General features: G+C 45.1%; 1 protein-coding gene across 6 annotated transcripts in view; it reads right to left on the reverse strand.

Annotated features, from left to right (window-relative positions):
* Positions 1-12393, reverse strand: part of Vti1a (vesicle transport through interaction with t-SNAREs 1A) — a 313453-nt gene that overhangs the window by 11615 nt on the left and 289445 nt on the right. For 2 of the 6 annotated variants that reach the window (XM_085694105.2, XM_085694106.2), the window contains one exon: positions 6794-7154. The exons of the other annotated variants lie outside the window; for them this stretch is intronic. In XM_085694105.2, coding sequence (XP_085550231.2) covers positions 6983-7154 — 172 coding nt within the window. In that variant the 3' untranslated portion in view covers positions 6794-6982. Of the gene's footprint in view, positions 1-6793; positions 7155-12393 lie in introns of those variants that run through there. 6 annotated transcript variants of the gene reach the window in all.

Genomic DNA, 12393 nt, shown 5'->3' on the forward strand with positions numbered 1-12393 from the left:
TTTGAACTCACAGAGCTTTGCCTGCCTCTGTCCCCCAAGTGCTGGAATTAAAGGTGTGCACCATCACACCAGGCAGTCTTATGCTCTTTCTCAATCTGCTCTCCCCTTAGTTCTTTAAAGGATGAGGCCTGAGGTCTGTCTTCCCAATTTCTGCTAAAGTATTCTTACATGACATGCTTGCAGCAAGAAGTGTTCCAGATTTTGGAATATTTATACAGTTCTTACCAGTTGAATATCTTTAATGTGAAAATCTGAAATGTTGTGAAATCTGAACCTTTCTGAGTACTGACATTTAAGTTTCAGATAGATGATTTTGGATCATGGACTCTTAGCCTATAATACAAACAGTATGACCATTAACCAAGGTCAACCAGTTCTTTTCTCAGTGTAATTTACACACGGTAAATTAAGATGCTAATCAACAGCCTGATTTTACGCCATAGCGTGTTCTTTTTTTGTTTTTCACTCAGCAGCACACCGGTGTGTCCTCTGAGCCTCGTAAGGAAGGTCACTCATCTCTTCCAGTTCTGAACACGAACACCCGAGGGATGAGCAGAGAGGGAATGGCAGCCGTCCTCTGAGGCAGCTCTCTGTCTTCTCACAAGGGTGAATGTTTAAAATTACTTCTGCCTAGCTTTTATAGGTGAGCATCTGTGTCACAGAAAGACTTCAGGTCGGCTGGAGATGCAACTCAGCCTGAGTGCTGGAACTGGAGGAAGAAGAAGCCAGCTGGGTAATAGGCTGTCCTCACTGTGCTGTGGGAAAGGATGGTGGGGCTGGGGAAATCTTCAGGGAGTGTCCTCCAAGAGGCCTCTTCTGATTTGGGATGCATTCATGATGTTGTTCCATTTTCCCAATGACTCTCATTTATTAGGCCCCTCCCTCACTGGATGGCTCAGGCCCACCAAGGGAGAAGGTGACACCCACTCTTGGGGTGACCCTGGTCCTCCACATCCACAGGTTTGGTGCTTCTCAGCCTTCCAGATCCTGCTGAGTACCCTGCAAGGGAGTGCCTGAGGGGTGTCCCACCCACACTTGGTGCCTGAGAAGCAACCTTCCTGCCCTTCTGGCAAGCAATCCTCATCTCCTGGTATGAGGGCCCCCAGGCTCAGACTCCAGAGAAGTCATGACCACAACAGTTTGAAGAGTGGGCATTGCTCTTACCTTGGGAGCCATATTACCTAATCTACAAAATCTCATATTTTAAATATTGGTAACCAAGTCAACACTTTCTTGAACTGAGTGGCCAAACAGAGCACCCCTGCAGGGCAGACAGACGGTGTGGGCCTTCTGTGAGACTCCTAATGATGCCTGAGAACAAACTGAGAAAAGGTGGGGAGGCTGTGCGGCAGCCCCCACTTCCCCTCTAGGAGCCTGGAGGCCCAGCCCTCCTGACCCTGGGGCTCTCAGAAGCCAGAGGGTCAGCCTGTGTATGAGCATCAGTAACCCGGTCAAGGACTGAAAGTAGCCAAACTTAGCCCATAAGCAGTTTTGAACTGCATGCCAGAGGCCAGGGAGAGGTCTCTAGTATTCACAACCCGGCCTGGACAGCCTTTGCAGGAACTCACAAGGTCAGGAGAGGCACGGGGGTCAGGCCCAGCTGGTACATCAGCAGCCCCTTTGACCTTCACATAGTCTAGGCTTGGAGAAGGCCAGCTGGTGATTTCCAACAGCAGGCCGTTTACCTTCTATGAAATCTGTTAAAAGGGGTCTCTACCGACGCTGAGTGGCAAAGAAAGTTTGCAAGATTTCCCCTACCGTGTCTGTCGAGAAATCCGTGAACCTGTTTCTCCATCTCTAAAGTAACAGAGACCCAAGGCTTCTCTGAGGACTGGCACCGACGACTGAGACGTGACACACCTAAGAGACGGAGCTGACAGGAGCTGCTTCTGCACACTCTGCGGCCCCACGTCTGCTGCATTGAAGTGGGAGCACCCGGGATGAATTATAAGGATGTTTGTGGGGCTGAGTTAAAGCATCCTGCTAGGTGCAAAAGCCAACTCTCTGGTGTTCTTTGGGGACTCTTCCCTCCAGCTCCCTAGTTTTCATCTTGACAATGGAGGGTGAAACTGCACCCCATTGGCTAGTAGATGGCAAGCTGGGCTCTAATGAATGCTGGCAGACCGTCCAAGGTCCAGCTGACAGAAAGGACTAGTCGGAAGCCTGAGGACCGGGGTGTGGGGTGTGGGTGGGGGAGAGGGACCACTAGAGTCTCCTTAGGAGCAGTCAAGCCAGTTCTGGATATCCACACCAGGTCGCATGCGTGCTCTCGTTCGGCTGGGTCCACAGAGGAGCCAAGAGCGGAAGAAGCTACCAGTGGGACTCACTGTATCTCCTCTAAGGACACTCGAGGACGTCATTTATTACCCAACTCAGCATGTGTCCTACGGAGAAAGATCTGGGTTTTATCTGACAGATATTGATTCAAGGAGCTGAACCCATCTCCCTTTGAGTTAGCTGCCTGTTGCCTGGGGATAGATTTGTGGTCCATTGAACCACATGAACAGTGTAGGTACTAGCCTCAGTCCTGGCTTCATTTTCTGTGTCCATGCTTTCATTATGTTATAAACACACACACACACACACACACACACACACACACACACACACACACACGTGACTATATAGCTATTTGCCTACTAAATATACATATTTATATATAATATAATAATATAATATAAAATATTATATATTTATATACAATATAAAATAAAATATATATTAATATACTACAATAACTATATATCTACATACATACTATATATTATATATAAATATGTATATTTAATGGGCAAATAGCTATATATGCTTTTAGGACCCAGATACTATATAGACAACAAAATGGAAAGAATTCCCATCATTTAGACTCTCTGCTTTAATGCAGCAGGTCTCCGTTTCTCTCATATACACAACACTCTACACCACGGGTTACATGGAAAGCCAGCATTCTCGTTCAGCAAGACAGTAAGGGCTGCCTACCATTTCCTTGAAAATCCTCTGGAGGTCAGCAATGGGGGCAATTTCTAGAATGTACTCAAAACCTGGAACTATTGGGTAAGGGTGCGAGGCCCTGGGTTCATGTCACAGCCAACTGTAGTCGATGTGGAGTCCCCTTTCTTTGGGGCTGTTGACAGCAGTGTGGACCCCGTTAGTGAAAGCTGAAGGCTGCTGGCTGCAAAGACACTACCTGAAATGTTGGCACAGTGCGGCCCTTCCTTGAACAATCTGAAGTATATGTCTCTCTGTATAGACACTTCTGCGGACGCTTTAAAACCCGGGAAACAATCAAGCCGAGGCCATCTCTGAGATGCCTCTAAAAGAACCCACTCGGAGACAGATAAAAATAATGAGAGTCTTTCTGTCAGGAAAGATTTAGAAAATATCATGGGCATTATTAAAATTTAATTTTTTCCCCGGCTTTTCGGCTCCCCTTTCCAGTGATAATGAGCAGGATGGCACACCTCCGCCTCACGAGTTCTTGTTTGCTGCAATAAGCTCAGCCTTGCGGTCTGAAGGCATTTCAGACAACAGTTTTGACTGCTACCGGCTTGGTTTGCACCCTGTGCTGTGCTTTGAGTCTGTCCATAAAAACCGGTTCAGGAGATAATTTTCCACAAGGCCGGGGAACTAATAAAAATCAATTCTGCCCATCTGGTTCAGAGAAATCCTGGGTCTAGCTGAGGCAGAACCGCAAAGTGAGAAGGAAAATACAAAAAGATCAATGTGTTCACTGACGGTTTAGCTGATCGAGAACGAGCAAATTAGCTGGCGGGAGAAGCCTGGCTGCAGGAACTTTCCCCTCAGTCCCAAAGAGACATCTTTAAGGGTCTGTTGGTGGTGGGCGGTACTCAGAGTAACCATTTTTCCAAGAAGTTGCCCATGCCCGACAAGTGACCTATGTCCTGGCAGCAAGGATGACTTTGTAAGAAGTGGGACTGCGGTTTTACTTGAAGTGGTCCCAGGTCACAAGAACAGCAGTGAGCCAAGGTTCCGCCACTGCGCCTGACACCTGTGGGTCTCGCTGTCTTCTCTGTGCGCGCCTGCACACTGTATTTGGGGATGCCTTTCTTCTGCCCTAAGCACTTCACACGAGTTCATCTAATTGTCATAATGACGCTAATAAAAGCATGCTGTTCCAATCTTTAGATAGAAAACTGAGGTTTGGGGACTAACAAGTCCAACGCCACTTAGCAGTCAGTGGCAGAGTTGCAGGACGTCTAAAACTAGACCTGACTGCTCAGGCCACATCCTGCTCTCGACTCCAAATGGCATGAATAAAGTCCGGAATAACGATGTCTGTCCTTTTCCCCCACCTCAAGGCTTCCGAGGATGTCTGGATGAGAATATACATGTGAGAGCAGAGAAAGGCAACTGTTGTTACATTTGGTAATAATGATGATGTAATCTCAGCACCTTGAGAACTGCTGTAAACGCCACTTGGGTACTGATGACTGTTAAAAAAAAGTGTGCAAGACCACTACACAAACTGAACAAGTTCATTCTTGATGACTCCGAGAGCATACAAGGTTTATACCCCAATCACAGAGCAAAGCGTTAAGGTTCCACTAGTTAGCATGTATTCTAAGACCCCAATTTTAGCAAAAGAAAACACATGCATAAATGTGAAACATCAGTTGGAAAGACATACCTGAAATGTGCGATGATTACGTCTAGGTGATAGAGCATAGAGATTCTACAGTTCATTGCAGTTTGCAATTGCAAAAAAAAAAAAAGTGTTTGCTTTGCATGCAAGAAGGCAGGCCCCAGGAAACAAACATATAAATACATAAAAATACAAATAAAAACACTACAAAATAGATTCTCACTGGAGCTGTTTGAAATCTAGGAAAATAAAACCTCCTTTGAAATACATTTTATGTCTTAAAAAAATAAGAACGACAATATCAGGTCTTCTCAGCACAGTTTGGCAGGGTCTCTGCTCAGGGGTCTCACCCCACATTCCTTGACTGCAAACAGCAGAGGTCAAGAAGCAAGAGAGCACAGAGAGGACCTGGCAGAAGAACAGCAGTTCTGTGGCCACTGTGGAGGGCATCGATGGTCTGGTCACCGGCACGGAGGCCTCAGAAGCGAACAGCCAACAGTTTAGCAGACGAGTGTCACCCTGCTTGTGAACACACGGCTGGGTGCCGATTTCCAGTCGTGCAATAAAGGGAGAGATTTTTTTGTTTTCTGATTATCTTTGCAGTATCTGGCATTTTGCGTGTTTCATTTTCAGGACTTCTGCATGACACTGGTTCCCCGAGACAAACAAGGGAGATTAAGTGTGGTATGTTGGAATCATGTCGAATACCCCTGGCACAGAAACATTATAATATGCCCTAGAGATTATTCCAGTGCCAAGGAAGAACATGGCCCAATCTATAGCGCCCGAGAATGGGGAGCAGTCAGCAGCAAGAGTGGGGATTTACTTCATTTGTGAGGCTGTACACAGCCTCAGATGCTAACATACGCTGATCGGAAATGCCAACATTTCAACTTGAATCAAGACTGCAGCCCGGAACATGGACACTTTGCCTTTCAGCCGAAGATCATAAACAGCACAAACCCAGGTCTCTTCTCCTAATTGGGGAGCTTTTCTAATTTGCTTATGATAGCTGCCTCATGTCGAACTAATCTTCCTCCGGTTACCTCCTAACGCTGTCGGAAATAATCTGCTTACCCCTGCTCTGTCTGCAGCACTTTGTGTCAAACTGAACTCCCTTCCTTAACACAGCCGCAGCAGAATGGCAGCCACAGCTCAGCCAGGACCCCTGCATCGCTGAGATATTGCAACATACACTCTAGACGGAAACCAGTCAAGGGAAGGATGCCACACAGGCTCTGGCTAGGTTCAAATGCTGGGATGCATGCTAGACAGCATGAATTCTCAACTGCAGGCCTTGTATAGTAACTGCTTTGGATGGATAAACTCAGGTTAGTACTATAAGCACCACTGTTAACACCCGAATTCATTCCAGAGATACCTCTGTCTAGATAGAGGCCCCTCCTTCAATTTTAGAGACTTGGAAACATTCCCAAGTTAGCCAGGAGGCTTAATTGGTACCCATGGGCAACACCATCTTAGTAGTAGTCACTGATGTATTCTGATTCAGTTTTAATGTGTTAGATTTTTGCAGTTTTAGAAAAACAAATGTTACAGTTTTCAGAAAGAGCCAGGAATTCCAATTCTCATAAAATATGCCATGAGAGTTATGACTCTCTCTCTCTCTCTCTCTCTCTCTCTCTCTCTCTCTGTGCAATACCAACAAACAAAACCAATGACGAGCCGCAAAGCGAGAGGTACCCTGGTACCCAGATGAGAGCCAGGCTTTAGTCCAGAAGGGCTGCAGCGTGTGACTGTGACCTTGGGGATAATACTTCTGTTCCTTGGCCTCTTCTTTCCTTATGTGTGAAGATGTTGGGGTTTGCATGGTTCAAAACATGCTAGGGTTCACCATACCAAGAAGAGCCCTCATGCTAACAGAGGGGGTCCTTACTCTGTTTTGTGGATGTGTTTATTCTAAACAAGCAGCCGCTGCACTGACTTCCCCTTCTCTGCACCACACTCCACTGGAAGGCTGCTTCCTCACTTTCAGAGGTTACTGAAGGGGAAGAAAGTTATATTGTTTAATCCTACTTTATAAGAGTTTGCTCTTTTATTGGAGAACAGGCTCAGAAGAGTGATCAGTAAGGTTTACGCACCCAAAGCGTATATGGAGGACTTAGGGGGGAAGGAAAAAAGAGACTGCCTTCAAATGCCTCGTGGAAATATAGAAAACAAGCAGCGAGATCGTCCTTTGCCAAACACTGTCATAAATTTTTTATTTGGCAGCTAACATTCTCACTAGTTTTCTTGGCAGCAATTGGGACCTTTAGCAAGAAAGGTGCAGAAGAAAAATACCTTGTTTAGAGATGTTTTCAGCACTTTCTGGGATTTTCAGAACTTCTGCCTGCAGCACATTTCTCCAGCTAGAGTCTCCAGTCACCTGATGAGTGGGTGGTGGGGCGTTAACTTCTTTCTTTTCTTCATATGTATGGAGAAACGAATGAGCGCTACTAACCCCTCTGGCTTTCCAGCAAGCACATCTTTCTTGTTTTTCATGGTAGATATTTTTGATATCCAAGCTCTTAGTCTTCTCTGTCTAGACAAAAATCTGAAAATAATATCAGAATGGACCTTTTGTTGGGTCTGATGCTATCTCTTATGTATTCCCAGATGACAGAGGTAAATGAAAGGAGAACAGCTGATGACGGGGCCGTTTTTTCTTAAGGAATTCTGCTCAAGTCAGGTCCTGTCTGTTGCTGTTGGGTGAGTCTCATGGACTGGAAGTTGGAGGGTGAAGATGGGCCTAGGACAACAGCAGGCAAACTCTCGATGGTGGAGGAATGGGCCAAGGGCTGTGCAGCAGGCCATTACTCATGGGGCACTCACTTGAGGAAGTTCTTGAGCTGATGAGTAGGGAGATTGCCTTAGAAGTCTGGAAAACAAGGACCCCAGATCCCTAAGGAGCCAAGGATGAGGTCTTTCATGTCCTAAACACTTTCTGCAGATCCTGTCTACACAGTGGCAAGAGTCTGTCTAGCAAGGAGACTTTCAGTCATGACTGAAGAGGCAGGTTGGCAAACACTCCCTTTATAACAAAGAGGAACTGGCCACTTGTGAAGATCATTCCTGCAGGTCTCTGGAGAAAGACTGGAGGTGAAAACCAAGCTGGAAATGTAAGAGCGCATATTCAGAAGCTCTTGGCAGGACTTTGGGTGAGGACGCCCATCTTGTGCTCCAGCTTGTGCGCCAGCATGATTATTGTCTGGCATGGAGACCCCATGGGTGGATGTGATGAGGAAAAACCCACAGCCAGCAGCAGCATCATTGCAAGTGGCAAATTCTGTGGTGAACAGGGGGAGCCCACAACCCTGCTAGCCTGAGGCTGCAGTGTCAGTTGCTGTGAGTGACAGACCAACCAAAACCGAGTGGAGATGCTGGGGATGAGAGCCTGTGCAAGGGCGGGGAAGGCTCTCCACACAGCCAGAGACGAGGGTATAGGATGCATGTGGGGAGAGCAGAGAGAGGCGGTGAGAAGCCACAGTCACAGCAGGCTGGGGGACTGGCTCTACATTACGTGTTCCGCAGCCCACATGAAGGTCATTTGCCAGACAGGAGGTGCTGAGCATGACTCCTGCCTAATCACTGCCTAACCACTAACCTATGTCCACAAAAGAGGTGACCCCTAGGAGGAGAGGCTCAAAACTAAAGAAGGGAAACAAGGAATGGAGAGATGCCTCAGTGGCCACGCTTGCTGCTCTCACAGAAAACTAGGGTTCTGTTCCCAGGACTCACATCATAACCAACAACCACTTGCTAGTCAAGCTCCAGGGGGATCCAACACCCTCCCTGGCCTTCTTGGGAATGTGCACACATGTGACTGACTAAGTCACTTAACAGTCTAAGAGTCCAGAGAAACATGAAGAGAGGTGGTAGAAGCTCCAAAGCTGGAGACAACAGCATATGTCTACAACTCGGCACAAGTGAAGAGGAAAAGGCAATTCATGGGGCTCACAGGCAGCTGGCCTGGCCAAACTGATAAGCTCCAGGTTCCATGAAAGACCCTGTCCAAACAAACAAACAAACAAACAAGTTGGAGCAACAGAGGAATCCAGTGACAACTTCATTCAGGCCTACACACACACACACACACACACACACACACACACACACACCACTGTGCAGATATAGACTGTGATGTCTGGAGCAAAGACTGCAAATTCCAACAAAAATGACAGATAAGAAAACAATGGATCAATTAAAATGGTAACACACACGTTTAAGAAGGAGAGAGTGGAAAAGGAGAAACAAAAGAAATAAGAAAGCCTTGAGGCATATAGAAAACAAATAGCAAAATGGCAGCCTTAAATTTAATAATAACAACAAAAATAATCACACTAAATGTTACTGGACAAAATGCTCCAATCAAACAGTAGGGGACTGGGGGTATGGCTCAGAGTTGGAGTGTTTGCCCAGGGCAGGACAGCTATCTGCAGCAACAAATCATAACCCAACAGAGTGTCTGACGGGAAAAGTATATCTGACAAGTGGCCTGTGACTGCCAGCGGTCCCGGTTCCAGGGGAGCTGATGCTCTTTTCTGTCTTCATGGGCACTCATATATGGCACACCATTGCCATACACACAAATTTAGAAGACAAAAATGAATCTTTGAAAAATAGTGCATGGGCTTTGAGATAAGAAATAACCTTGGGAACACGTGTGTGTGTGTGTGTGTGTGTGTGTGTGTGTGTGTGTGTGTGTGTGTCAGTGCATGTCAGGCAGACATGAGAACTATGAAAATATATACACCTAACAAACAAGTCTCACCATTTATAAAGCAAAAACTGCCAGATGAAAAGAGAAATAAAATTCAACAATTACAATCTTATTGTCAATAGCTGACTTAACAAGGCAGAAACCTAGCAATAGCATGACAGACTGCTCACTCCTCCCAGCTGCCTTGAATCAACTCATATTTGTAGAAGAAGTCACACTGAAAGCAGGGCACAGGGCACATCCTCAGTACAGACTACTTCCGGGACAGAAAAAAAATCTCAATAAATAAATGAAAAGACAGAAATATATATATTTCTAATCACAACAAGACTAACTTAGCAATATTATAGAGAAATTAGAAAAACCACCAAATATTAGAAATTTGAGTAATATATTTCTAAAGAAGCCATTATTATAAAAATTCACAATGCAATTCAGGAAAATACTTTGAAATGAATGAAAATGAAATCATAATTACAAGTATTTGTGGGCTGCAACAAGAGTAGAGCTTAGAGGGAAAGTTATTGGCTAATCAGCAAGTTTCTAATCAGTGATTTAGACTGTCACTTTAAATTAGAAAAAGAGAAGACTGAGTCAAACGGAGGTAGGGAAAAATAAAAAAAGTAAACATTGAAGCAGCAGAAATCAATTAAGTGGAAAGCAGAAGGCAACAGAGGGAAAAGATATATTGACGCTCAATGTGGGGTTTTTGAAAAGATGAAGAAGATCTATGAAGTGTTGGCTAGAATGGGTGGTGACTTTGGGGCGAGAGGGGCAACTGCGCTGACCTAAACACTGAAATTACTGGGCGACATTCTGAACAACTGCATGAAGAAATCAGGAAATTTCAGTGAAAACGACGAACTTCTAAAATGTAATATATTAACAAATATATTCTAAAATATATTACCAAAACTTATTCAAGGAACAAAAAAATTTGAACAGACTTATAAAATAAGCAAATAAATCAGATTAGTAATTGAACCCGAACCCACAGAGAAAAAAGGCCAGGATCAAGTGGCATGAACACAGAATCCCATTATACTGTATCTAAAGAACAAAACCCACGGGGTCAGCTAAACCGGTGCTGGTGCACACTTTTAATCCCAGCTCTCCAAAGGCAGGTCTCTGAGTTCAAGGCCAGCCTGGTCTAGCTAATGAAGCCTATTATAGGGTTGAGGACATAGCTTAGCAGTACAGCAGTTCCCTTGTATGTGAACACTCCCGGGTTTGTTTTCCCCAGTCCTGAAAACAAACAACCTCACATCACACTCAATAGTGAAAGCCAGACATGGTGTGGGAGAATTGTCTATATTCTGTCGATTATGTTTTAAATAAACGCTGATTGGTCAGTAGCCAGGCAAGAAGTATAGGCGGGACAACCAGACAGGAATTAGAGGCGGGTCAATGAGAACAGGCGAATTCTGGGAAGGAGGAAGCCCCTTCCTCCACAGTCCTGTCGAGACACTGAAGAAGGAAGATGTGACCTGCCCCGCTGTAAAAGGTACCAAGCCATGTGGCTAACATATACTAGAATAATGGGCTAATATAAGTTATAAGAGCTAATAAGAAGCCTGAGCTAATGGGCCAATCAGTTTATCATTAATATAGACCCCTGTGTGATTTCTTTGGAACCTAACAACTGTGGGAACCAGGCAGGACAGAAACTCAGACAACACCGACAGGCTTAGCTCAGGAATTAGTAAAGAGGCCTGTTCTTGCTGCTTCTGGCAGTGCTGTACCTGAGGTTCTAGCCGATGCGACGTGGCACGAAAAGAAAAGGCACTGCACCTGCGAAGTAGGAAACAGCGACTTTAACTAAGTCAAAAGATACAGTAACATACAGAAATCAATTGTATTTTTTTATATTAGCAAGAACTAACCTGTAATATAAAGACAATTCATGGCAGCAACAGAAAGACTCAGAACTTAGGAATGACTTCAATGAAATAAGTGTAAGGCCCAAATGCTTAATCTATGATATATTTCTTAGAAAAGTTAAAGATTCAAACAAGTAAAAAGAAATTCTATGTCAATGACTTTGAGGGATTCAATACTGCAAGGATGGCAACTTAATGCAACAGTCATCAAAATCGCAGGGAGCTGTTTTAGAGGTGGGAAGTGAAAAGTGAGCCCATAAATTAATAAGTAAATGCAAAGACTATTAGCCAGACCAAGGTTTGAAAAGTTACGATGCTGGAAGACTTATGCGGCTGTATTGGTGCCAGGACAGAAATAAAGCTACGTAGAGGGTGATATTTATAGTCAGGTCTCCACAGCCCCCTTCCTCCCTGACCTCTATCCTTCCTGCTCTGTCTTTTCTGCTATCGAGGGATGAAGCCTCCTGCAAACTAAGCACATGTTCTACCACCAGTAATTTGTAAGAGTTGGATGGAGGAGGGTCCAGGAGTTTCCATCCTTCCCCTAGGAGCTACAGGCAGTGAAGTCAGGAGGGGCGTCATATCCCCTAGTGATATAGCCACCATTAAGTGGCCTGTGATAGAGAAAATTACCCAGATCCATGCTCCTGCAAGTTAGCACTAATTAAACGTGGACAAACATGTATGTGCACGTGTGCAACACTCCCAAAATAAGACAGGACCTTCTTGGGAGCCAGGGGAGTGGGAGAGGGATAAGAGGAGAGTGGGGCAGGGGTGAAAGTGAGCAAAGTATTTGTATATTAGCATGAAGTTGTGAGATAATAATAAGGAGCTCAACATTACTTTGAGATGTAAAAATGAGATATTTGTCCATTGTTCTAGAGGGAGGCGGAGGGTGGGATTTAAAGCTGGAGGATATTGACTCACAATAACTAAGCATCACCCGGGTCCACAGACACAATCACAGGCACCAGGATGAGTCAAGGGGGAGACTCTAAGACCTAAGGATGTTGAGACCTCACCATGCAACAGGCATGATTTCATGCGGAAACGCCAGTTGAGTGGTCTACTGAGTCCAAGGGCTGATGCTGCACCGTGAACTGTAGACACAACTGCTTTGCAAGTTATGAGCAAAACAGATGGAAAGAACGGTGAGTTTCTTGACGTCAGTAATTACTAAGGCACGCGTAGAC

The sequence above is a fragment of the Myodes glareolus genome, chromosome 7 (genome assembly GCF_982192425.1).
Source record: "Myodes glareolus chromosome 7, mMyoGla1.1, whole genome shotgun sequence".
Classification (NCBI taxonomy): Eukaryota; Metazoa; Chordata; class Mammalia; order Rodentia; family Cricetidae; genus Myodes; species Myodes glareolus.